A 25,862-nucleotide genomic window follows, 5' to 3' on the forward strand; every position below is an offset into this window, starting at 1 on the left:
TCTATTACAGCTGATTGCATACTTGTTTCTTTTGAAAAATGTCAGTAAGTTCTTTGTAATTGAGCTAAGCATTCCATATTCATTAGGAATCATTTAAATTTTGTTCTGAGAAAATGAAGTTGCAAACACTCTTATTTTTACCTACAATATTTGATGAGCTTGTCAGTGACTTTTTTTTAAAGTGTGTTAACTCTTTTAAGGCTGTAAATAATTCCTTCTGAATATTCTAATGAAAACAAAACAGTGACCAAGTAAAAAAAAGATGAATTAAAAATCTTTGAAGAATTCAAATAATTTAGCATAATTGGAGGAGCAAAGCAGACATGAAGATCATCATAATAGATATTCACTTGGTAGAGCTACGTCTCAATTTCCTTCTAATTTTTTAAAGAATTTTGCATGTTTCATAAAATGCAGTTCAGAGCCACCAGGGCTGCTTAAATTGCTGGTGTGATGAGTTTACACTAAGATGACAATCCATGACGTAGAGCAACTGAGACACAGGCACATGCTCCCTTCTGCCAGCTTTGTTCCTTGGGATGGTAACTTCAGGCATAGATGGAAACTGTGACTTATTAAACTGCTCTTGTAATTTGCTTGGTTGAATGTGAGAGCTCTGACTGAGAGAGGCACTGAAAAGTTAATGTCACTTTCTGTTTGTTGCTCTATCTTGCTGTCAAAAGTTACTACTTGACTGGGAATCTTGTCTTAGTTTTATCTTTTTACAATCCAATTTAGCAGGTACTACAAATGACTAAGTATTTGAGGTAGCATATTTATTTTCAGACTATAGGACAATTTCATTTTTTCTATTGACATATTTCAGTAAGTTTATTTAAATATGAGAAAAAAGTGATGAGGACTGACTTTCCTCTTATCATGTTTTAACTTCTGTTGCTTATGTTCCTAAAGTACATGAGTGAAGCTGTCAGGAATGTTAATGTTGTTTCTCTGCTTTTAAAGTGTATGACATAAATTAGCATAGCACTCTGCTAAACTACAGAGTATAATTGTTATACTTCAAAAGATGCTAAAATTTGAGGTGAGATAAATGGGCAAAATGCTGTGGGAAAAGAAAGAAATACTTAATGTTAATCTAAATTACTGAGAATTCACTTAACAGTGGCATTGCTTAGCAAGTCTGTGCTTCCAGTTTGTCAGTGACTGGGTGAAAGACAATTGAGAGTTTTTATTCTGTTCAGTGAAGGAGTGTGAATGACAAACCATAACCTTGTTTGAATGTTTTTCATCGATATGCACTCTGCAACCATATTGTTTGTATCTGTTATAGATCCTGGCTCTGCCGAACGCACAGCACAAAAAAGGAAGTTTCCCAGCCCTCCACATTCCTCTAATGGCCACTCGCCACAAGATGCATCAACAAGTCCTATAAAAAAGAAAAAGAAACCTGGTCTATTGAACAGTAATAATAAAGAGCAGGTAAGAGAAGTCGTGGTCTTGTTATGCTAGAATGTGAAACAATGAAGGACATAGAGACAGCTGATCAGGAGCTCTCTCCTCTTCAGGAAGAGAGTTTCTGTGCTCTAAGAGGTGGATATTCATTTTTGAATGCAGTGGGTGTAGGAGTTGGCATTATAAGCTGGATTTGTGTGTTCTTTTATTTTTGTTTTACATCTGTATGAGAAAGACCACCTGTGTCCTGGCTTTTGATTTCATAATGCTAATAAGACGTATAACCAATAAGAGCAATTTTGAACAAAAGGATTATGAAGGAATATAGTAAGAATAGGAACAACAACAATAATAGCTGTTATTAATTAAAACCATTAAAAGGAAATGTTCAGGAGCATGATACCCTAGATTAAGAAAGATCTCATAATGTCAGTGGAAGTCTCTCATCTGCTTTCAGTCCTACTGCCAATTCTTAACAAAAGTCCAACTCCTTCCTTGGTACTCTGCAGATTCCCTCCCCTTCCTTTAAATTGCTGGGCAGTGTACACTCCTACCAAACTAGTTAAATCAAAGAGTCACACTGATAGTACTTTTCAGTCTTCATGCTTGAAACCTTATTTTCAGTGTCTTCTGAATATGAATTTATAGCATTTGTTGTAGTTCTTAGAGGAACTTGACTCCAGAAGACTTCGACAATTTCTGGTTCATTGTATGATGCAAGTGAAAGAATTATATGAAGTGTATTGAATAGCAAATGCTGTAAAGCATCTTTATCATCTTGGAAGAGATTACATGAAAGCAGTCTTTAGCCTTACTAAAATTATTTCTCATCTAATTTAATAATGACATGCCTGTGTATTTTTCAAAGTGCTTTTATGTGTCAATATATTTTGCCAGGATCATATAAACACAGGATGAAGTTCTGAGTGTTTAAAGCACTTTCTCCCGGTGTAACAGCATCCACGTTAGATATTATCCTCGTACAATTGCACTGGTTAAGAAAGAAAATAAAGTTCCTAATCACTGCAGTTGTCCTGAAACAAAGACTGAATAAATCGGGCCTTGCTAGAGAACAGTCTTACAGTGTCAAGCACATTTTATTTAAGGATAATTGGGAGGTCTAGAAATAGCATGTGTAGGCATGCTTGCACTAATTTAATGTGACCAGTTTGGCTTTTGCTGAGCTTCACTGCAGGCTGCATAAATTCCTCTACATCCTGGATGTTTACTAGGGAGATGTCACCCCACTGAAGTCTGAGCTTCTAACTGTGCAGTGTAGAGATAATTTTACAGTGGAATTGAATCTTAGGGTATTAATTTCCACTTTTTATTCATGCATTTAAAAATATATGTGAAAACACAATTGCAGTTGTTGAACTTGATACATTCCCCTCAGTAAATCGTTTTCTGTTTTCCAGGTATCTCAGACCTGAAATATTACAGGATAGAATTAAGTTGTATATCTAATGAAGAAAAGCCCTCAGACTTGCTTATTTTGCTGTATTTGTTACAAGTTAGCAAGAAAATATCATCTGTTTAGTTTTGTTTAGCTTTTACAAGTTGTTTCTAATTTAATATTGTCTTGCATGTCAAATTTGAAATGGGCATGCCTGAAGATAATTATTTCTAAAGTAGGTGCAAAACTCTGCTCTATATGGTAGCAGGAGTTGTTAAAGATTCTTTTACTGCTGAACAGATCTGAGCTAAGCATGCAGTTACTTGTTTTGCTCTCAGGTTAAGTTTCAAGTATATTGTAGCTGATAGCTGTGGTTCTGATTGGCTGATAAATCCATTTTGAGGTATGACAACATCTCTGGAAACCTCCAACTTAATATTCTACATTACAAAGTGTTTTGTAATATTTCGGTATTTTCAAGATACCGTTACTAAAGTTATAGTTGCATGAAACTTTGTATTACATGTTGTGGATGCAGTAACAGATCTTCAGAACGGTGCCAACAGGTATTTAAAGTGTTGAAATACAAGCAAAGAATTATGGAATTGTAGAATGTAGCTAAGACAGGTTAAAAATCAGGAACTTCTGACACTTAATTGGTCAGTTATAATGTAATTGAAGTTGTCAGCTTGTTTTACTACTTGCTTCAATATTAATTTAAACTGAATACAAATAGTGATCTTTTTCTCCCCAAAACAGCGCTAAAATACTGTTGGTTTTTCTTCAGTTTTCTATGTCATTCTACAGGTCTTAATAACTTTAATAGACTTTAAAACAAGCTACCACCTATTTGAGCTTGAATTGGCTAGTTGTGAAACAGTTGAGAAAACAAAGCTTTTTTTTTATCACTGTTAAAATTTAAACTCTTAAAACATTTTACTCTGATTAGAACAAGTGAAAAGGCCCTTTGATGCAGTTGAATCATTAATTTTCAGTCCTTCAGTTTTGTTGGTTGGGTCTTTTTTGAGTCTCAGAACCTTTTTTGTTGTTGTTGTTCTTAAACTTGGCTTAGACAAAATAAGGTGATAGATGTCTACAAGATATAAGCATCCTTGAAGAGAAGATTAATTCCTCTCATGCTCTAGCAAAAACAGACTTTGGTTTGGAAGTTATGAGCTCATTTCTGTGGAATAGTTTCTTTCACAGGTTTTATATTTGTCTTAAAGCAGTATCTTTGATTCTTAGGAAGTTAGTGTGGATATACTGCTTATACCCACTTCAAAGTCACAATATGTATTAAATTCTTCTGGTAATTTCCTTTATCTGCAGTTGAGGAAATGTCCCATAGTTGCGTCTCCACGTATATGTTATTGAGATTTTGGTCTCACAGCTGTGGTGCATATAGCTGCAAACAAAACATGTTTCTGCACTGTAAATTGCAACTTTCCCTTCTTCACTCTGGGTTTCCTTATGGCTTTGTATCTGTTTGAATGATTGTAGTAGTAATACATTTGAAATGTAGTTAAAGCCTTATACTGTCCCTCTTATTCCACAGGATCCCATAGAACCTTCCTTCTGAAAGTCTTGTCATGTTATATGATTAAATATATATACAGAGAAAGTATAGAAAATTACACTTTGCCCATTTCCGTGGTGGGAACAAAGTATCTTTTTAGTAGCTGTATCATCTGTAGAATAGGAAATGAAAAACACCAAAACTGATAGAAATTTGAGTGAAATTTTAGGTAGCAGAATGCTTTGGGAACGTTTGTGGGTAACATCCTTTCTTTGCCTAAAATATTATACAGTGTTAGATAATTGCAGATGTTATATCTCAAAAGATACAAAAGAAGAGATAACATCTTCAGCTGGGTTGTCACTTCTGCGTCATCCAATTTGACCTTGAAGGTCCTCTATTCATGCAAGTAATTAGACCTTGTCCTTTGTAACTTTAGAAATCTAGAAATATCACGGTCCAAGCTGGCATGCTGGTGGTTTCTGGTGACATTAATTTATGCCCTGTGTGGCTAATTTTGTACAGGATGCTGGAAAGGTATGGGACATGCATATGCTTGCACTGTTCTATGAGTCACATGGGCATGTGACAGCTCAAGGGTCTAAGAACTTGCAGATGTGTAAATGGTGTAGGACGCATGCAAAATTACCTGAGAACCAAACAAAATGGTTCTGCAAACTACAAGCATTTGGATAGTTACAAGTAATGTCATGAGCAAATGGTTTTACATCAAACAAAAAAAAAAAATCACAGTAAATAAACTGCCTAAAACTCAAGATTGTTTCCTTCCATGCCCTCCTCAGTAAACCACCCCTATAATTAATACCAAACAAAAAACTTAAGTTCCTTTGTCATTAATAAATAGAATGTAGTTTTCCAATAAATGTTAACAGCTCTTCAAAGCTGATCTAACAAACTTTAGGTATCTGGGGACCCATTTTAGCCAGCCCAGGCTCTTCACTTCTTGTGTTTTGGCATCAGCTGTGTCATCTTTGAGCTCTCTGGGGCTCAAGTGGAAGACTTCATGCAGTTTACAAAGTTAACGCTATTTTCTAGTGCAGGCAAACCAGTGGACATTGTGAGTCTTAAATTCTGATATGCATTTAAATGGTGGATTAAATCTCTCCCAGTGTTCCCGCTGCTGTAGCAGAGGTGGCTGTTCAGGATGTGAATTTGCTCCTTTGTCATCCTACTCTACAGTTTGCCTTATTAGTCAGAATCGGCACTGGCTTGCTTCATTGTACAAAGTTGTGAACTGCTGCAACCTAAGACAGATTTGTGTGGTGTTCAACCTCTTGTTTCAGGACTAACTTCTTCATCTGTCCCAGGTTTAGCCACCACTAAATATCTCAGTATTTAGCTTGCACAGCCCCATTGAATTCTGAGTTTAGAGGACCTAATAGCTTCTATAGCAAAACTTCTTTCTTGAAGATAAAAGTGTGTACTGACTTTTGTTGGATTGCATGTCTTGCACTCAATGCCCTCACTTGCTACAAAAATATATTTTCAGTCTTGAGTGTAAACTGGCGTTTGACATCTGACTAAGAAATAAACCTCTTTATGAAAGATTTTGTGCAATGAATAAGATACTATGCTTGCATAGATGTTAATCAAACTTGTAAACTGCTGTTTGCTTATATATTATGAATATTATTATTTGAAAAAATGCAAATTTGTTTTGAAACCAAACCTGTTTTTCTTGCCTACATTTCAGTCAGAACTAAGACATGGTCCGTTTTACTATATGAAGCAGCCACTCACCACAGACCCTGTTGATGTTGTACCACAGGATGGACGGAATGATTTCTATTGCTGGGTTTGTCATCGGGAAGGCCAAGTCCTCTGCTGTGAACTCTGTCCTCGGGTTTATCATGCTAAGTGTCTGAAACTGACAGCGGAACCAGAGGGGGATTGGTTTTGCCCAGAATGTGAGGTTAGTTTGATATAAGGAGTGGATTTCTTTCTTGTATGTGAGATATAAGCAGCTTTTTTGCGTTCTGAAATGTTTCTGGTTTATTCCTACGTTGCCTCTTGGTAAAGGTACCAGAAAAATTCATACAGAAGCGGAGGTATCCATTGCTGCTTCACCACTTTTTCTGTGTGTGTACCTGGATTGTGTTTGCCTTCTTACCGCAAGTCTTCAACTTTGTGTTTCCATCTCTAGAGAAGGCACCATTTCAAAGAGTGATCTCTTCATCAAGCACCTCTAATTCTGAAAACATTCTGCAGTTTTGACTAGTTTAACTTGTGCTTCTTCTAGTGGGCTGATCAGCTCTGCAGCAGTGCAGAAAAAAATTGCACTGTAGGGTCTACATAAACAAGTGGGTATTTTATTACTATTCTTTTCTGCAGGGCTGAGGAATTTAATCATTCCTTTCCAATGATTCCTGGGGAGAGAATACTTAGCATCAAAGTATCGTTAATGAAAGCAAATTGGTTTATCGCATGTTTTATCTTAATCACTTACTGTATTAGAGCACAGGTGACCTTCTCACTCGTTCACATTGTTGTGAACCTGCATTGTATTTGGGAATTTTGTGTATTCACACATTCACTTTGCTTGATCTCGAAGACGATGAATAATTTTCTGGTCTTTTCCCTTTTCTCCGCCCCCCCCCCCCCCCCCCAACATACCCGGAACAAAAACCAAGTAAAACAAGTATCTGAAGTACTTATACTGTGTCATCAGAAATGTTTTGTTTCTTATAAGATAGTTACTATCTTCCATTTGAATGCTAGAATGTTTCAGTGGAGACGAATTTACCTAGAAATGTTTGCTGACAAAATATTTTTTAATCTTAACTTTTAGAAAATCACAGTTGCAGAATGCATAGAAACACAGAGTAAAGCTATGACAATGCTCACCATTGAACAGCTATCATATTTACTGAAGTTTGCACTACAGAAAATGAAACAGCCAGGGGTAAGGAAGACTTCTTTTTTTTTTTTTTTTTTTTTTAAATACTTGGATCATATGTTTGTCATAATCCTGGGTTTTGCTTCCTTTTGTGGATTATGAATCTGGCTTATTTTATCAGATTGTACATGACAGCTTCTGTGTTGTCTGCCATCTCGCTAGTACAGACAGATTAGTTTAGGCTGTATATACTGTTTTGGAGTGCATTTAAAATGTAGTTTCTTGATGTAACTTCTGGACTTAGTTTCAGTAGGTGTAGTGAAAATATAATGTGGCTTTCCAGTGGGATGCGGTGGTTTCTTACTCACCAAAAGTGGACAGTGCTGGCTCTGAGATACAAGGGGAATGAGGAGACATGATCTCTTGCCAATACAATTATATGGGCAGGAACCTTAGGCATAGACACTGTTACACTATTTATTATACCTGTTGAAAACCTAGCTTCTATCTGTTAGTAGAAATTGTTCTTAACACAGAAGTTAGTTGTATCATATACTTCTAAAACACTGAAGAAATTTTCCTCAGTGTGGTGAAAACCTGTGCCATTAACTTGCATGCAATATGAGGCCGCTGTTCTATGATTTTTTATCATGGAGGTAAAACTGGTTTTCCTCCAACTTGTACCTATCTCCATGTGTCTGTCTTAGACTCACTTCTCAAAACCACCATGCCTCAAAGTTTCAGCTATTCCAGTCACTCATTCTTGCTTCGAAGTTTCGGCAATTCTGGTCAGTTGTTCTTCACTATGCAAGAGTTGCCTAGTTTTCATATGTGTGAAGAAAACAGTAAATCAAAATACAATGTGATAAATTACCAAGGGTTGTCTTAACTCCTATTGCCTTCTTGTTCCTGTACATAAGTTAGAGGAGCAGGGAGAGTGTCTCTGTGCCTGCGTTGTTATAGTAAAATATGTTTGGAAAACCAGATATGCAGAAATACGGGCTCTCTGCAACTCTGATCTCTCTATGATAAGTATTTTAGCAGAACAATAGTGGCAATTTCTGGGAAGGTTACTCTTAAGTACTGAAAGATTTTTGGCTCTTGGAATTGTTTTACTCTGGAGTGGTAAATACTATCCTATTAGATGGAGCCGTTAGAAGCTTTAAGTGCTGCTTTTCAGAAGCACAGTGTCAGTGTTTGTTTATATTGAATTCACAAAGTGTTTTGAAAATGTGGTTAGAAAGCTAACGTTTAATGAATGCTATTGAGATATTTTGCCCTTTTATGCAGTTTACTAATAACGTATTTTTTTGGTACCTGAGTAGTTTGATTGGTTGTGTTTGAAGAATTGCAGTCCCTCCTCATTAGCAGATAAAATGTAGAGTCCCACTGAAAAAAGTTTGAATGTGTTTGCATTACCAAGCCACCATTGTTTTGAAAGCTGTGATTCTAATGAGAGTCTGAAAAAAGTATTTGTGAGTCTAGCAAATTGGAAATTTAGTAAGTGTCTTTATTCTGCTAAAATCTGTTGAGCCTCATCTGATACTCCTCACAAAATAACCCTACTGTAAATAGTAACAATACATTTTACAAAACCCCTAACTTTTGCAATTCATTACTTCCAGCATATGAAAAATTAGTTAAATGAGACCTTTTAGTTGTTCTTGTGCTTTATTACTTCACAAAATTTTATAATTACCTTTAAAGAATTTTCTCTGACATCACAGTTGGAAGTAGTATTAGAAAAAGAATGAGTATTGTGTCATTGATGAAACTGTTCAGTATTAGTAAGCAGTGTGATTTTTTTTTTTCTTGCCCTAACAGACAGAGCCATTTCAAAAGCCAGTTTCACTGGATCAACACCCAGATTATGCAGAATATATCTTTCATCCAATGGACCTTTGTACATTAGAGAAGGTTTGTATAAAGCTAAGGGAGGAAATTTCCTTGAGTTTGGTTGCTATCATTAAGATTTCTGGAGTGTTTGATGGGAGGGGGAGAGAGGTTGCTTGAAATTATTTTGATGCTTTTTTTTGGTTACTATAAATGCCAGTTCAGTTACAGCTTAAAAACAATCATATGCCAACTGAACAATTCCACCGTTTTGTCTGAACCAGTAACAAATGCTCAGGAAAAACAGTGTGAAAAAGATAAGCTTACACTGATGACTTCCTCCTGTATAAATTCATCTGATTCCAGGAATGATCCTGTGGGGAGACTTCATTAACCAGAGTTTGAATTTGATCATCATGTTTGTAAGCTATTAATGGATAACTGGTCTCTTAATTTGGGACCATTTGAGTGTATATCCAGGGGTCATTCCAGACTCGTTTTACTGATCATTCCACAAATACTGTAATCTCCTCTGCACCTGAGGTGTGGAAGAAAAAAGAAACAGTCAAGAGGTGGATAATGGGACTTTCATTCTCAGTTCAATAATAATTTAAAAGTTTCAAATCGTGAAGAAGTTCTCCATTCTCCACTGCTTAATGAAGAGTGAAGCATTGCAGAGTTTTGTTCTGCTAGGACCTGGTGAAGGGACAGCAAGTTTTCATTCTCCATGTCCTTACAATGGAGGTTGATGTCTTTATAGTATAAAGGTGTAACAAATCCATGTGACTGATTTTATCTCATCAAATTACTTTACCCAGTGGGTAGACTGAAATATCAAACATACTGTCTTATGTACTATGACCAATAATTTTTTTCTGGGTCTTGTAAAAATTAAAAAATAAAAATGCTGTGGAGCGATAATATGTCAGTAGAAGAAATCAAGGACTCAGTTGTCTGAAGAGTCATCGAATGGAACACTGTTTCAGGAAATGAACACTTTTTTTTGGAAATGTTAAAGTTGCTGATCTAAATAATTCATTATTTAGAGTTAATTTAGACAGTTTATACATTTTCAGGGCAGTCAAAAGACACCTGAATTTGAGAGATTCTTAAATATTTAGAATCATAAGTCTTACAGTAAATAAGTAGTCAGTTTTATTAATTGTAGGACTGATAGGAAACAGTGTTCAAGAAGAAGCTGTCACTTTACTCATTTCTGTTTCCTGATTAATTCTTAATTTTTTCTTTACAGAATGTTAAAAAGAAAATGTATGGTTGCACTGAAGCATTTTTGGCTGATGCCAAATGGATTTTGCACAACTGCATTATTTACAATGGGGGTAAGTATTAATATGTACTTACGTCCTCAAATATGAAATTTTGAAATAGTTAAAGTCATAGAGCAATTTGTAGACTTCTAGTTGGCAAATGCTGAAAGCATCTTCCTGTTAATGACCATAGTGCCTAAACACAACAGATTTTTTTTTTTAATAACAGGCATACGTAAAACTGTAGGACCAAATACAGCCCGTGCTGTCACTTGCTTATTCCACCTTAAAAAAATTTCAAATAAGTTAGAATCATAGAATGGTTTGGTTTGGAAGGGACCTTAAAGATCATCTGGTTCCAACCCCCACGTTGCTTTAGCGTTTTGCATTGTGCAGCACTTTATGGGAGACTTAACTGAGGAGATGATACAGCATGTCCCTCACTGAAGGAGTGTATCAGGGGTGGGCAGGCCGCAAAAGGCTTCAGAAAGGAACATTTAAAGATTGTTACAATGTTATGTTGAAAAGAAAAGTGCCTACCTTGTGCTTTTGCAAGCATGCGGTTTATACATACGTGTTTTACATTGTCTCTTTACATGTTCTCTTTTGTCTTTAATGTTAACTTTTAAAACTAAAAACTGGTGATTTTATCATAATTCTAGCATAACAATTTTCTTGGTTAAGCATTTTATTGTTTCCTCAGGAAATCACAAATTGACACAAACAGCAAAAGTCATCATCAAAATCTGTGAGCATGAGGTATGTGTGCACCAATTAATTGTTCTGTATTTTTAAAGTGTTCCATTTCATGTATTCGTGAGTGAAATAATATGTGTTTTCTAATGTGTGTATTGTGTAACTATAATTTTTGTAGGCTTTCTTATGTTTAGATATGCATATCCATGGCCTACAGAATGATTTTTGACAAGGGCATTGCTAACGTGTCTTCCATTAGGATATTCACTATCTATAATTAAGACTTGCAGGGGGGAGGGAAGAGAAGAAAGTGGACATATGGATTCTGCGCAAAGACACGTATCTTCTAAATGAATATCTGGAGTTGGAAAAAGAGACCCACATCTTCTGATTCATAGATGCGTTTTTGATGGTTCTTTTGCTGTAACACTATGAAATTCCTCTGAATAAATGCAAAAATGACTGCATGCATTCTTAACTGATCATTTGCACTGATTTTATTTCAGTGGCAATCCATAATGTTTAGTGTTACAAAAACTTGCTATTCTAAATGTGCTGTATTTGAACAATATTAATTTCATTGATACAAATTATCTGATGATCTGACCCTTTATATTTATAGAAGTGCTTTCTCCATCCCTGGGTTGACACAGCGATATCCATGATTCACCTAAATTCTGAGAATTTATCAATTCTTAATAGAACAAAATACATGTATAACCTGAGCCTGATATCTTAACTAGTTTATATAATGTGAGCATAAGGAGTAAACTATTTTATTTTTTGGTTCTGCATAAATTATGAAATTAAATGCCCAACTGAGGTTATATTTTTGCCATTGGAAGAAATTATGATAAATAATTCTTTATCACTGAAATAAATACAACATCAAACAAAGGATTTTTTTTTTTTTTTGTTTTTGACTGGAGTGAATGACAGTAGCATACAATCTGAAGAGGGATGTAAAAATGTGATTTATTAACTGGAATGCATACGTTACAGGAGTAGAAAAAGATGGGTGTCTCTCAAAACAGTGTTGATTTCACAGCAAGTAAATGTTGATTTATGACCACAAATTTGTGGAAAAATGATGCTAGCAAACTAGACAGACTAACATAATACTGATCATGCTTTGGACTCTGTTTAAGGTATTCAATAACTGTTTGCTTTTTCCTTTCAGATGAATGAAATTGAAGTATGTCCGGAATGTTATTTAGCTGCTTGCCAAAAACGAGAAAATTGGTTTTGTGAGCCTTGTGTAAGTTAAGGATTATGGTAGTCTAGCTAATACATTAAACTAGTAGTTCTCATTTGACGGTTGCTTGTTGTCCCCCCATTGTTTTAAACCTGTGGTGGTTACTGAGTCAAGGAAAGCTGCTGTAGTTTACCAAGTAGCTTGTGCTTGCGCATCATGCTCTTTGTGGAGTCAGACTATCTCAAGATGTTTAGCTGTAAGATTGCATGCTTTCACAAAAGGATTGCTTCAGTCAGAAATAACTGTAAAGGGTGTCAGCAACCAGTTCGCAACTACTCTGTCCTCAAATATAAGATACGTGCTCCTGGGTCATCTGTGCTTGCATGCGGTACTTGCACTCAGGGTAAGACTTCTGAAATGTGAATGTCTTTCTGCAGGTGTGGATCTGAGAATTTAGACTTGATTTTTCTTTCATGACCTATTAATAGGTTGTCTGTTTTTGTTTAATACTGCACCAAACTTGAGAAGACTCCTTAAGATTCTTAAATAGAAGTGTATAATCCATCAAGTTCTGTCTTGGACTTCTGTGAAAATTAGAGAATTTGGAAGATTGGCCCTAGCCTAACTTATGTTATGCTACATATTCAGAGAGGACTAATCAAAAATAAATGAATAAAAAAGTGTAATTACGATGTGTTTAATTGAGATACTTAAGGTTTTATGGTTTGGGTTTTTTTTTAATTTTATTTTGTCCTCAGGATTTATTATGTATCTATCAAGTATATAGTAAAATGGAATCTTGTATTTGGCACGTGCCTTGTGCATGTTGGATCTTTATTGACTCTAAGGAATACATACAATTAAAAAAAAAACCCCACAACATGTTGTTTATCAGATTTGAAGGTAATACTGCTTGTATTTTCTTACTGTGTATTTTGCCTCTTCCTTTAGAGCAATCCCCACCCTTTGGTCTGGGCTAAACTCAAAGGCTTTCCATTCTGGCCTGCTAAAGCACTGAGGGATAAAGATGGGCAAGTTGATGCCCGTTTCTTTGGCCAACACGACAGGTGGGAATTTAACCAAAGGATGTCTTTGGCTGTACTTACAAAATTCTTGTTGTAATTTTGTGCTCTTGGAGTTTTTGGATCCTGTCTTTTGAACCTTGACCCTAATAAACTACATAATACTGTAGCATATGCAGTCTTAGTTTCTTACATGATGTCTGTGTAATGTAAGTCGTGTTTGTAAGATTAATACATACATAATCTCAGTGAGTATGCAAGTTAATTCCTGTGTTTGGTTTTGTGCTGCAGAGAACTGTAGTTCTTAAAGGTGGAAGAGGCCAATAAAGTTGTTTATGTTGTCTAAACACTATGGGAATAAACACACAATTGTAGATTAAAAAATATAGAAAAAATATAGTAAATATAATCTGTGTCGAAAATGCCAGTTTTGCTCTGAAAGGAGTTAAGTTTTCTGTACTTGTGAATGAACTCTCTGCACGAAAGCAAGCCATGATGGATACGAGTTGATTTGTCATTAATTGAAAATATAAATCTATACAGATATAAAAACATGTACTGTATAAAAAACTGTATAGGGCCATGAAATAATTAAGTCAAAGTTCCTGGTATTTTAGTATCTTGGAAGGCACAGTTTTAGAGTGTGTCTCATTTTGTGATAAATCAAATCTGTCCAATACTTGTGAATAGAACTTTTCCTGGCATTGAGGAGTTTGATCACCCTGACATGGGGTGTAAAGTAGAATATTACATTTTTAAGAATGTGCTTGTGAAGTATTTTTTTTCCTGACCTGCTTTTTATGTTTTTCTGCTAACTATGACAGATGGAAAGACTGTTTAGTTATGGTCGTCTTACAGTTACATAGACTATTCTAATTAGGAATATTTTGTCATATTTGACCAGCGTTTATTCATGTTTTATGTGTGCTGGGTAGAGTAAAATAAGGTAGTGATAATCTAAGGCATGCAGTTTACTTATTTATCAAAACTAAGCACTGAACTATTAAAAGAAGAAGGTAGAGATGGTCCTTTGAAAGGATCAGAGGTGTGCATATCTTTACGGTTAGGCTAAATTAGTATGTGCACAAAAGTTGCCAATGTCAATCCACAGTGTGAAATGTAGTTATATTATCTTTTATTTTTCTGTTTTATGTATAGGGCCTGGGTTCCGATAAATAATTGCTACCTCATGTCTAAAGAAATTCCTTTTTCTGTGAAAAAGACTAAAAGCATCTTCAATAGTGCAATGCAAGAAATGGAGGTTTATGTTGATAACATTCGTAGAAAATTTGGAGTATTTAATTACGCACCTTTCCGGACACCATATACTCCCAACAATCAATACCAAATGTTATTAGACCCTGCAAACCCAACTGCTGGAACTGCAAAGACAGACAAACAAGAGAAAATCAAACTGAACTTTGATATGACAGCATCACCCAAGATTCTAATGAGCAAGTCTATGCTGAGCAGTAGTACTGGTCGTAGGATTTCATTGACAGATATGCCACGGTCGCCAATGAGTACAAACTCATCAGTTCACACTGGATCTGATGTTGAACAGGACGCGGAGAAAAAAGCAACTTCCAGTCATTTTAGTGCCAGTGAAGAATCCATGGACTTTATTGAGAAAAATACAGGTAAAAAAAAAAAAGGGGGGGAGGGGGAGTACAGGACTTTGCATTTGGTTAATGCACTAGTTTTATTCCATGTACTTTTTAAAGACAGACTGTATTATAATTCATTTTATGAATAAATTGTAGAAAAAAAGATGGGTTTAACTTTCAGTATCACAGATAAGAAATAACAGTCCTTTCTGTCACACTAAGAAGGAATAAATAATCTTGAAAAGTGACCAAAACCCTTCAGTTTAAACAGCAGGAATAGTTGTAACTATCAAAATGAATGGAGAGTGGAATAATAAATACAAAAAGAGTTAGAATTGTCATGATTAGGAGGGTATTGTATTTAAAATTTGATAGCTCTTTTTCAAGGCAATGAGCTTAATTTATAGTGTTCCCAACTGAGAAGCTAAAATATGATAAAACTACAGTTCCATAGGCAGAGTGGACAAAGAGACAAAGGAGTGTAGAATACAGAATTTGGGCTTCTCAGACTTACAATGTAGTCAAAGACCAAATGCTAGCTAATTTTGTACACTCAAGCAAACTACTTTATCTTAGTGTTTTCATCCATAGAAGAAAGCTCATCACTATCTGAAAGAAATGATGAAGTATATTAATTAATGTGAGTGTTTTAAAACTTTGGTTTTGGTAAAACGATGTCTTTGTGTAGAAAACTAAATCGATATTTTCCGTTACAATTTTTAGAAAAAATGCTGTTATTTATTTATTTATTATAATCTTATTCTTTCTAGCCAATAAAGGCTAGGCTGTGAAACTACCTTTGGGTACAAAAGTAGTGATATGTGATATGATCCTGTCCATCTTCAGAAAGTGATGACAAAGTAACTGTATGAATTTAAATATATGAAAATACTTGGATTTTTCAGTAGAGTAACATGTCAAAAGGAATAATTCATTTTATACATAAATTATCACGTATATATGTGTGTACAGCTCTTATACATAAGGTATAGCTAACAGGTACTGTTTTGTGTCTTAAAATACAGAGCTTTTGTTATACCGCATTATTATTTCTTTGTAATAGTGGGGATATTAATGGAAAGTCACATTAAAGCTATTTTGTCAGATAAAGATAAAAGAAGATGACAGATGTTATCCTACTACTCTGGATTCTTGAATATCGTAGCAATTCTGGGGAATTTTTCTAACTTTTCCTCAGGCCTTACTATCCTCTATCCTAGTGCATAGAAATGCTGGATTGGACTTACCAGCGGTTAAACTAGAATATTGTTTCCCACCTGGCATTTCTACCTGTATATTGTTACAAATGCTAACTTTTGTAATATTTACTTTATGTATAAACTTAGCTGTCCTATTACTGGAATCCGTGTGTTTCAATTCAAATGTAAATTAAATTACTCGTTTGCTGTAAAAAGTAATTTGAGTAGTATGACTGCACTATCCTTAGACAAGAACACTTTTATTTGGATGCTTCTGTTGTGTATTTTGAGTGATGTATAGAAAATAAATTGGAAACAGTTACTGAAACAGTAGATATTGCTACCGTTTAGGAATCTGAGAATATATAAGCAATCCTTGATGTACTGGGGAATAAAGTGTCCAGTAGTGAGTATAGGATGACATTTTCAGAGCATTAAGCAGAGATTTAACAGACAGAAATTAGTCTCTTGCTGACAAAAATTAGTCCTTTTTTTTTAAGGTAATGGCCTGCAATGCTTCCCTTTCTAGACTGTTTGGCTGTTTCCAGAAGTCTGTTTTTGAAACATTATTTCATGGAGATTTTAAAGGCTCAGAGCATAGGATTTTGCTTAACCTCTGTATAAATTAGAATATCGGAGACATTTGGTTACTGATCTCCAGCTGTAACTTATTATGATTTGTACTTTTAATTCTCTGTTAATGTAGCTAGAAAATGGTGTAGGTGGTGTTTTCTGTGTTTACTTACATACATGAATTAAAATAGGTAGCAATTTAGAGTGTCAGAATTTGTTAACATCTAAAATAACCAAATCTTGAAAGCTAGAAACTTTCTGTGACTGCAAACAGAGTGGTTTTGAGAGTAAGTACACATTTGGCCCAACTATATTGCTGGAATAGAATTATTTTCTTTACAATTTCTTTCTTTATTAAACTAAAATTAAAGGGATAGTTGTAACTTACAATGGAGGTATAACACAGTGTTGAAATTTTTAAACAAAAATCCTTTCCCTGCTTGTGTAGGTTTAAAAGCTGTTTTGTCCCAGTGAATATGGCTTTATTGTGATTATTTTTAAATCTGCCTTTATTGATTTTGTACTTTTTCAGCTTCTCCAGCACCAACAAGAACGGGTCAAGCAGGGAGCTTGTCAGGCAGCCCCAAACCTTTCTCTCCTCAAGCATCAACACCAATTTCTGCTAAGCAAGAAAGAACTTCCACTCCAGGAAGTATTCTGAATCTTAATCTTGGTTAGTCTTAACCTTTGAAAATCTAATACTGTTATAGCTGAATAAATTACAGTGGTGTCAATGCAACATAATATGAACAAACTTTCTTGTATGTGGCTTTAAATGAGGCAGATGTATAATTATTGTTTCATCAAATATGCTGTTCTTTTTTTGTTTCATAAATGAAAGTTCCTGTTATTGTTTCTTCTTGCTGATGAAAGGAAGTAGTTAAAGGATGATTTTTTTTTTTTTTTAGCTGAACTGTACAAATGAATGTTTCTAAACAGTAGGTAGGTTTCTAAAGGTTGTAATTACATGAGCATTGCTGCTCTTCACCCCTCAGACTCTCAAGTGAATTGCTGGCAAGGTTTTCTTGTGGTCTTTAGGATTTAGGATTTACTAGGGCTTATTTTTTCTTGCTGCCTTCACATCGCCTCCTCACTGACCATCCCTCTCTAGGGAGATAGATGGATGAAAGGAATTAGCAGATGTCTTGAAAATCTCTAGAAGTAAATTTTGGGATTCTGGAATTTTGAAAGGTGGAGTGGGTAAGTACTAATTTGATAAAACAGTTCTGAAAGTCAAACAGATGTAAATCAATTTCCTCAGTCATGCTTTGTTCCTGTGAGTATTCTGATTCAGTTCTGGCTACTTTTTACCTCCACGTGATATTACATGGAGAAACAGGATTCTGCCCCTTGGTGTTAGCCAAATACTTCAGGAAGGCTTGAGCTCAAATGCTGAATTCATGTTTTCAGTGAGTTACAGGTATTCTGATTCTGGATACAAGCTCACAAGTATATTTTTCAGTGTGTTAATCTATCTGTGTGGACATAACCATAGAATTGATTTCTTCTGCTGCACTGCAGCTCTTTGTTGTCTTATCTGAGGTGACAATGCGTTTGGGAAAACATTAAGAAATATGTAGTGCTGTAGTAGTTTGAGCCACAGATGGGAGACATCAGCTGGAGCATAGAATATTTTGAATAGTGTGGATCGGAAAACCCAATGTTATGGTCCATGAGCAATACCATAAAAGAACAGCTAGTACACTTTCAAGTAGAATATCAGTTATTTTTTCAGCTTTAGGGGAGTTTCCTTTGCTAAATATACTCTTTGGTGCTAGGAATGAAAATGGCAACCCTTCTTCATTTAATAGTGTCAGCTGTGCCAGACATAGATTCGTCTGTGAATCCTATGGTTTTCAGATACGACTTAGCGTGTCTCATTGTCATGCATAATGTGAACAGGGTTTCTCACTGAAAAAACAAAACTGAAAGTCCAGAAAACAAAGACACTTACGTACCTTGAGTGGAGTACTAGGAGGACTCCATGATCGTCCTCCAATTCAGCAATAAGGAAGGTAAAATAATGGAAATGAGCCATCTGTTGTTACTGGCAGACTGACTAAATTGAAAAATGGAGTGAATGGAAAAATGGAAAAGTGAATGACCAAGCTATACACAGATTGCTTGGAAAAAATACATATTCCAGACAGTATAGGACCTGTCCTTGTGTAACAGAGGCAGAAAAGGTAGAACAAAAGTTTGACCAAGTAAGGAGTGAAAATTTTCAAATTGGTAATGAGAAAAAGTAAAGACTTTGGAAATGAGAACTTGAAGATTTCTCCACAATGGGCTTGTCTGCCCTTTGGCTCTGTTTTCTTTTTACTAATACTTTGACATTAATGAGACAGATTGGAAATCCGGATGTCAGTGATACCTCCTTGTAGGTTAGATAGAGAAATTTGGATTGCGAGACTTCTTTCATGTATTAAGATGTAGGGTTCCCTGGGGAGGTGTTACAGTGTCTCAACTTTATCTTCACCCATTCTCCATTTTTCCTTCTGTTTGTATCCTGCCAGGTAGTTAACTAAGGCTATGAAAGCCTTGAATCAAATTCTGTGCTAAGAGTGATATAACCATTACTGCTGTGAAATTAGTGTGGATGGGGTGACATAGTTAGCACAGGAAGAAGAAACCTAATTTAGTAAACATTTCCAAGACAAGGAACAAATTTTTCAAAAGTACTTAAGTGACTTAGAACCTTCATTTTTATTTTCAAAATTTACACTACACTGAAAGTGGTAGAGTTTGTATTATGTCTAGTCTCTTGCAGTATGAATATGTGATGTGAGGAGCGTGAAATTCAGTATTACTTTTATGACTATTTCACTGGGACTAGAAAGGACGATTGAGTCTTATTTAGGCTGAATTTGTGTATGCTATAATGCATATATATTACAAGCCAGGATGATCCAAATTATAGCCCGTATATTTGGCTTATGGGATTGCACCACACAAGTTGCTGCCTCTAGGAAGAGATGAGGAACTGCTATTTTAGCAGTAAACAAAAACTGTGTGAATACTTGAATGGTACCTTCTGTACCTACTCTATCTGTAATATACATTCTATTTGCAACCTGATAGGAGATAGAGTGGCCAAGCCTGATTGAGGTAACTGTACTGCCGAAGTTGAGTCATTATGTACCATGGCTCTTAAATTTTAAATGTGGAACGTACCTTGATATTAAGTTCAAACTTGTAAAGAACGTCTGGTCAGAGGAATCATTGGCTCAGCCCTTTGTATTTATTTTACTTTTCTCTGAGTTGTGCATCAACAAAAAAGTCTTGTAAATATATGTGGCTTGGGTTTTTTTTAAAGTAAAATAAGGCAGTACTGTGACATCTTTAACTGCTGTGGAATGAAACTCTAAATGAAGCACAAATGCATATTGTGCCAGTGTTGCCTTTTGTCTTCTCCATAGCCTCGGTCCTTTTCCAGCACATGGCATTGGATCTTTTGATCCTACCATGAGCCAGTTCAAGGAGATAAATTGGCCAAACCTAATTCTTCTCTCCATTCCTTCCCCCTTCTTCATGTCTCCTTCCTCCTCCCCCAAACAAGGTGTTTTAGTGCCCTGAGCACTAATGGAGTGTCAGCACTAATGGAGTGTCAGCACTGTTGGCAAAGAGTAAAGGATAGGACTATGGAACAGAAATATAACCTCTGAAATCGAAAAATTGAAACAAAAATGTGAAACTTAGCTGCTAAGACAGTTTTAGCTTTAGCACTGTAGTCTGTACTCTTTGCAGACAGATCTGTATGTTTCAGAGTGAAAATTCTCTACATGTATAGGAGAACTCCAGAGAAGATTTTGCTGACATAGATTGAAAAAATTATTTTATCTTAAATTTATTAATCTATCTAGTGTAACAATCCACATTTTTATTTCTATTCTCATTACTTATCTTTTGAATTTTAAATAGTGACTATAAGGATTTTTATTCCTATTTGATTTTCTCTGTGAAAGTATTACTACTACTAGTAAATAACAGCAGTAGCTTACCAGAAGTGCTGTCAGACAGCTTACAGACCTGAATGATGATTTCTTGATAATTTCATATTGATGGAGAAAATGTCCACATAATTGATGCATGCATTTTGCATGTGAAATATGGAGTATCAGAGAGGAAGTATCCATTGTCTGTAGTAAAGTCATTTTAGAATTATTATTTAGCCCATGACTATAAAAGAAGTGAAGTATGTTTCAGATTGTCTGCATTGTTACTCAGTAAAATTTGTCTTATCTGGATAGTGATCTCTTCTTTTTGTAAAATACTTCCCTTAGTTCCTTTCTCTTTTTCTAGATCGTAGCAAAGCTGAGATGGATCTGAAAGAGTTGAGTGAGTCAGTCCAACAGCAGACCACTCCTGTGCAACTCATTTCACCAAAACGACAGATACGTAGTAGGTTCCAGCTTAATCTTGACAAGACAATAGAGAGTTGTAAAGCGCAACTTGGTAAGTATATCTCAAGAATACAATGGACATCTGAAGGATACACTTGAGGAAATTTTGAATTGGAGTTTAAAAGAAGTTTTCAAATAGTAAAACCTTAAATATTTTCTGCAGTAAAACAAGAGTAGAGGACATTTGAACTCTTTGAGGCAAGTAGAATGCACTGAAGTAGTTCAATTTAAAATACAGTGAGACCTGATGTTTCTAATTTTTGTCAAAGAGCATTCATCTTTTAATCTGTTTTTGTACCATTCTGATGTAGATAGTATGACAGAATTATAGTCTTAATATTTGTTTTGTAAATTGAAAAATTCAGGAATTGTACCTATCCTGTGTCAGTTGCACAAATTAGTATATCCAGTCACACAGGAGCTGAATGCTGTTAGAAACATATGTTAGTGTTGTCTAGCACTTAATTAAAGACTTTCTAGGCAGTAAAAAAATTAGATTCTCCTTGCAAAACTTATGCACTCTAAAATTGATTCTGTAAACATGCATGTAAGTAACTTTAATCAGGTGAATAGTGTTACTGATTTTAAGGTGGTTTCTTGTGGATAAAAATAATTCCTCTTTGTATTTGCCAGCATTGGTCCTAAGTTGAACAAAACAGCTTGCAGGTAGTGGAAAAAAGCAGTGAAAGGAGGGCCGTTGAATGAAATAAAAATATGAATTGGAATATGTGGAAGGTAATTCTTATACATTCTGGTATTGAGATAGGGCACTAAGGGAAGTGTTTACAGCTTAAGGACTGACAGTTAAGATAATGGTATGTCTACACTTTGTTCCAGTATATAGAGTATTTTTTTTGGTAATGTCAGTCAGTCTGATGTCAGCATGGAATGTACTTTCCTCCCCACAATTAGGAATAAATGAAATATCTGAAGCTGTTTATACTGCAGTAGAACACAGTGACTCTGAAGATTCTGAAAAATCCGACACCAGTGACAGTGAATATAGTGATGAGGATCAGAAATCAAAGAATGATCAAGAAGATGGAGAGGACAAGGAAGGTACAAGAAGTGACAAAGAATCATTGAGCTTGAAAAAAAAACCTAAGCCCCCAGCACAGAATGAAGACAAGGAGGAACTTAAAAGCACAAGTCCAGAAGTGGAGAAAACAGATGACCCAGTCAAAGAAAAGGCAATTACAGACACTGAAAAAGAATTTTCTGAAAAGGGAAAAAGTTTACAGCATCCTGCAAAAGAAAAACTGAAAGGTAAAGATGAAACAGACTCTCCAACTGTGCATCTAGGACTGGACTCTGATTCTGAGAGTGAACTTGTCATCGATCTAGGAGATGATCATTGTGGCCGTGAAGGAAGGAAAACCAAGAAAGAATCTAAAGAACCTCCTCCTAAACAAGATGGTAGGATGAAATTCTTTCCTTCCTTTTTTTCTTCTGTTCTGTAGGGCTGTTATCGAAGCCAGAGTTGTTACCTTTGTTTTTGCATTGGGCTAAAAATATCTGTACTAAAACAATTTTTAGGAATGATTTTTCATTCTTTGTGACTATGAAAAAAGTTTTCAGTCCCCATTGTAGTTTCTCGTTTAAATAAAAGTATGTTTCATTGAGTTCCCTTTCAGCAGCGTAGAACTATGAATATGCATAATATTTGTTCTATGATAAATGTAGAATTTATTTTGCAATTGGTATGACTTTCAGTTGAATCTTTAGATTTCCATAGACCTCCCAAAATTGCAGGTATAGAAGAAGGTGGAACTTATCAAAGATACAAATTGCATAAGGTCCCACTGAAATCAACGTAAATGCTCTCAGTAATAATAAAAAGAACAGCTAAATCACATATATTGTCCCTGAGATATTGTCCCTTGTTTCTATGTGTTGCTAAAAGAGGAAAGCAATCTCAATTAATGAGCACAGTGCTTTTGCTAAGCTTGTTCTGCATGTTAGCCTTTTGACAAAACGAAACAGAAAACCAGATTTAAATGGTTAGATTGAAAAATATTTTATTCTTCTTATAACTTTCTCTTCCTGTCTATATTTTATAGCATGTTGTCTCAATCATTTTATTTACAACAATGTTTTCAATCAGTTAACTAAGCATACTTTAGAAGACAATGCTTCTGAATTTTGAATCTTAAAATGGAATTTAATGGATAAATGTTATTATGGGATAATCAAGAAAATAGGCTTATAAACTAAAAACAGAATTGTAATTTTGGGGAGTTTATATTGACTGATTCTTGTTTCATTTAAAAATTTATTAAGCAAGGCAGCTTTATGAATTTCAAAACCACGGATTCATGTATTAATAGTGGCCTAAACCAGTGATGGTTGAAATAGTAAGTAATCCTAAAATTTTACTTTGATATAGAGGCAAAAGAATAATACATATTCTGAGTGAAATTAAAAGTGGATTTAAATATTCATATATATAGACCTATATGAATATATTCTAGACATAATTTGTGTCCTGTCTATGATTCCAAGGCCCCTACCTTTACTTGTGGCTATCAGATATTAAAATGCCTTGGTCCAGAAAAGAGATCTGATGCATGCAAATCTGAAGGTCTTTGCCCTCTTTCCAGAAACGTGTCGATGCAGGAGCCTTTTCTTTCAGATATGTTTTTCCTGGCCACAGCTTTGGAAGAATCATCCAGTTCCTAAATTGATCTGTTATGTGGAACAGTCAACTGTAAACTCTGGAAGATTTTCGAGTAAACATAGATACCTTAAATACACTGTATACTTGGTTGTCTGTGCCAGTTCACCTTTGTTTAGAAAGTTTTTAGTATGCTATTCCTTCAGTTATTGTTCAGTCATTGTTCCTTTGGAGTGTATTTTTCTCCTGAAGAAATTAGGATGACAGGTGTAAGTGGTAACCCAGAAACATCCTAACAAATGCTAACCTCTCCCATGTCTTCCAAAGGAGGTCAGGCTGGTTTTCTGGGTTCTGTACTTTTTGTTTTGTTTTGCTTAATGGCTAGTGCTTCTGAATTGCCACCAACTTCAACTAGACTGAAATGAGTTTACTTGTGGAATATCAATTACCTTTTGAGGAAAATATTTCAAAGTAGACTGGAAGATGCATATGGTTCTTCCAAAAATTAGATGGAAAATTATGAATCAGATGTGTTGGTGAAAAGCTGGCATTACATTTTATGTTTGTTTAGTTGTAGGTAAAACTCCACCTTCCTCCAGTGCAAGCACCCAGCCTCTACCAGAAACTCCAGTACTTACCCGCTCTGCAGCCCAGACTCCACCAGCTGGTGTGACAGCAACTACTAGTGCTTCTTCTACTGTCAGTGCTCCATCTGCAGCCACTGGAAGCCCTGTGAAAAAGCAGAGGCCTCTGCTGCCTAAGGAAACTGCCCCTGCTGTGCAGCGTGTAGTGTGGAATTCTTCAAATAAATTTCAGACATCTTCTCAGAAATGGCACATGCAGAAGGTGCAAAGACAGCAGCAACAGCAGCAGAGCCAGCAGTCTCAGTCACAGCAACCTCAGTCCTCTCAAGGGACAAGATATCAGACAAGACAAGCAGTTAAAGGTATACACTTTCTAACTCAATGTGCCTGTGATGCCATAATTCCCCAGTAGTGATCTCAGTGCTCCAAGGCTGCCTAACCAGGAGTTCTTCCATATAAACAAAATCTCAAAGTGTGGTTCTACTCTGATAAGTGACTTTAAAATACAACAACTTACTCACCATACCTGCTCTTTCTGGTGTGTATTTAGAGTCATGTCTCCTTATTTTAATGACAAAAAGTTTGTGTGTGTATCTGTATAAATACTTTTGCCATTCTTAGCCATCACAGGTTTGGGAGAGTGAAATGAATTACTTTCTGGATTATATGGTAAAACCATTAACTATTCCACTTGCATGATTACCTCTGTCACCTCAATATCTACAAACTGGATCCAGTTTTATCTGACAAGAAGCTGATCTGTACGTTTTTTCATGGAGTATAATTTGGCAACAATGGAATTACCCAGGCTGCATTTGTCTTTGAAATCCCTGTTGCTTAACTCTTTAACAAGACTTTGATGCTAGTTCACTGAGCAAACAGCCATGGCATTTTAGAATGTTTTCACAACTGTTTTCTTACCATCCCTTTGCCGGAGGTTTCGCTAGTAGTAGGCACATGGTAATACAAGCCCATGCTTCTATTGCTTCACTTCACAGAACAGCAACTTTATGAAAATCTAGCTTCATTTGTAATTTCAAGTTAATAAATGAAACTGTTTACTGGTGTGCCCGAGGAATAGATATTCTCCATCCTGCTAACACCGCTGGCAAGCCGGTAATTTCATACAGAAGAGAGGTTTAGGTAATGGGCCCCATACAAACGTTTACCAGAGGCATGTTTCTCTGGTCCCAAACTGCTTTTGTGACTGTCATTTAAGAAGTGTTGAAGAAGCAGTATCTTTCTACTTGTAGACTGCACAAATTTGAGACAGAAATATTCAGTGAGAAAAATGTGAAACTTGGTGAAGTCTTATTTTTAATAGAATCATACTTTTAATATAGGAGCTTAATAATATGGGCTGAACTTTAAATGTTCAGCCTATGAGTTTGTTTTATCAATATGTTGACTATTGAACGCATCATAGCAATGTTCCATCTTAAATATTATATTCTAGAAATATATCAGATGAAAACTACAAAATCTATAGATTTCTTATATACTGAATTGGCATAAACAAAAATATAGTACATAGAGATAAATTGAATAACTTTTATTTCAGTAATTCCTGTTTTGAGGATATTGGCAATGAGGACATCTTTTATAATATGAGTCATTAAAAATAGATTGAAAAGTATTGTCAAAAAAAAATTTTTTTAAATATTTAAGGCAGATAAGTCATTAGGA

General features: G+C 35.3%; 1 protein-coding gene across 7 annotated transcripts in view; it reads left to right on the forward strand.

Moving 5' to 3' along the window:
* Positions 1 to 25,862, forward strand: part of ZMYND8 (zinc finger MYND-type containing 8) — a 63,480-nt gene that overhangs the window by 25,765 nt on the left and 11,853 nt on the right. For 6 of the 7 annotated variants that reach the window (XR_012996509.1, XR_012996510.1, XM_076352257.1 and 3 more), the window contains exons 3-15: positions 1,292 to 1,440; positions 6,040 to 6,258; positions 7,135 to 7,248; positions 9,007 to 9,099; positions 10,268 to 10,355; positions 10,987 to 11,042; positions 12,160 to 12,237; positions 13,126 to 13,241; positions 14,355 to 14,836; positions 17,108 to 17,248; positions 20,878 to 21,030; positions 21,891 to 22,394; positions 24,164 to 24,538. Coding sequence is in view for 5 of the 7 variants with exons in the window: in XM_076352257.1 (XP_076208372.1) it covers positions 1,292 to 1,440; positions 6,040 to 6,258; positions 7,135 to 7,248; positions 9,007 to 9,099; positions 10,268 to 10,355; positions 10,987 to 11,042; positions 12,160 to 12,237; positions 13,126 to 13,241; positions 14,355 to 14,836; positions 17,108 to 17,248; positions 20,878 to 21,030; positions 21,891 to 22,394; positions 24,164 to 24,538 (2,568 nt within the window). In the remaining 2 variants the exon portion in view is untranslated. The remainder of the gene's footprint in view (positions 1 to 1,291; positions 1,441 to 6,039; positions 6,259 to 7,134; positions 7,249 to 9,006; positions 9,100 to 10,267; positions 10,356 to 10,986; positions 11,043 to 12,159; positions 12,238 to 13,125; positions 13,242 to 14,354; positions 14,837 to 17,107; positions 17,249 to 20,877; positions 21,031 to 21,890; positions 22,395 to 24,163; positions 24,539 to 25,862) is intronic. The other variant, XM_076352258.1, reaches the window with a different exon arrangement.

The sequence above is a fragment of the Aptenodytes patagonicus genome, chromosome 14 (genome assembly GCF_965638725.1).
Source record: "Aptenodytes patagonicus chromosome 14, bAptPat1.pri.cur, whole genome shotgun sequence".
Lineage (NCBI taxonomy): Eukaryota > Metazoa > Chordata > Aves > Sphenisciformes > Spheniscidae > Aptenodytes > Aptenodytes patagonicus.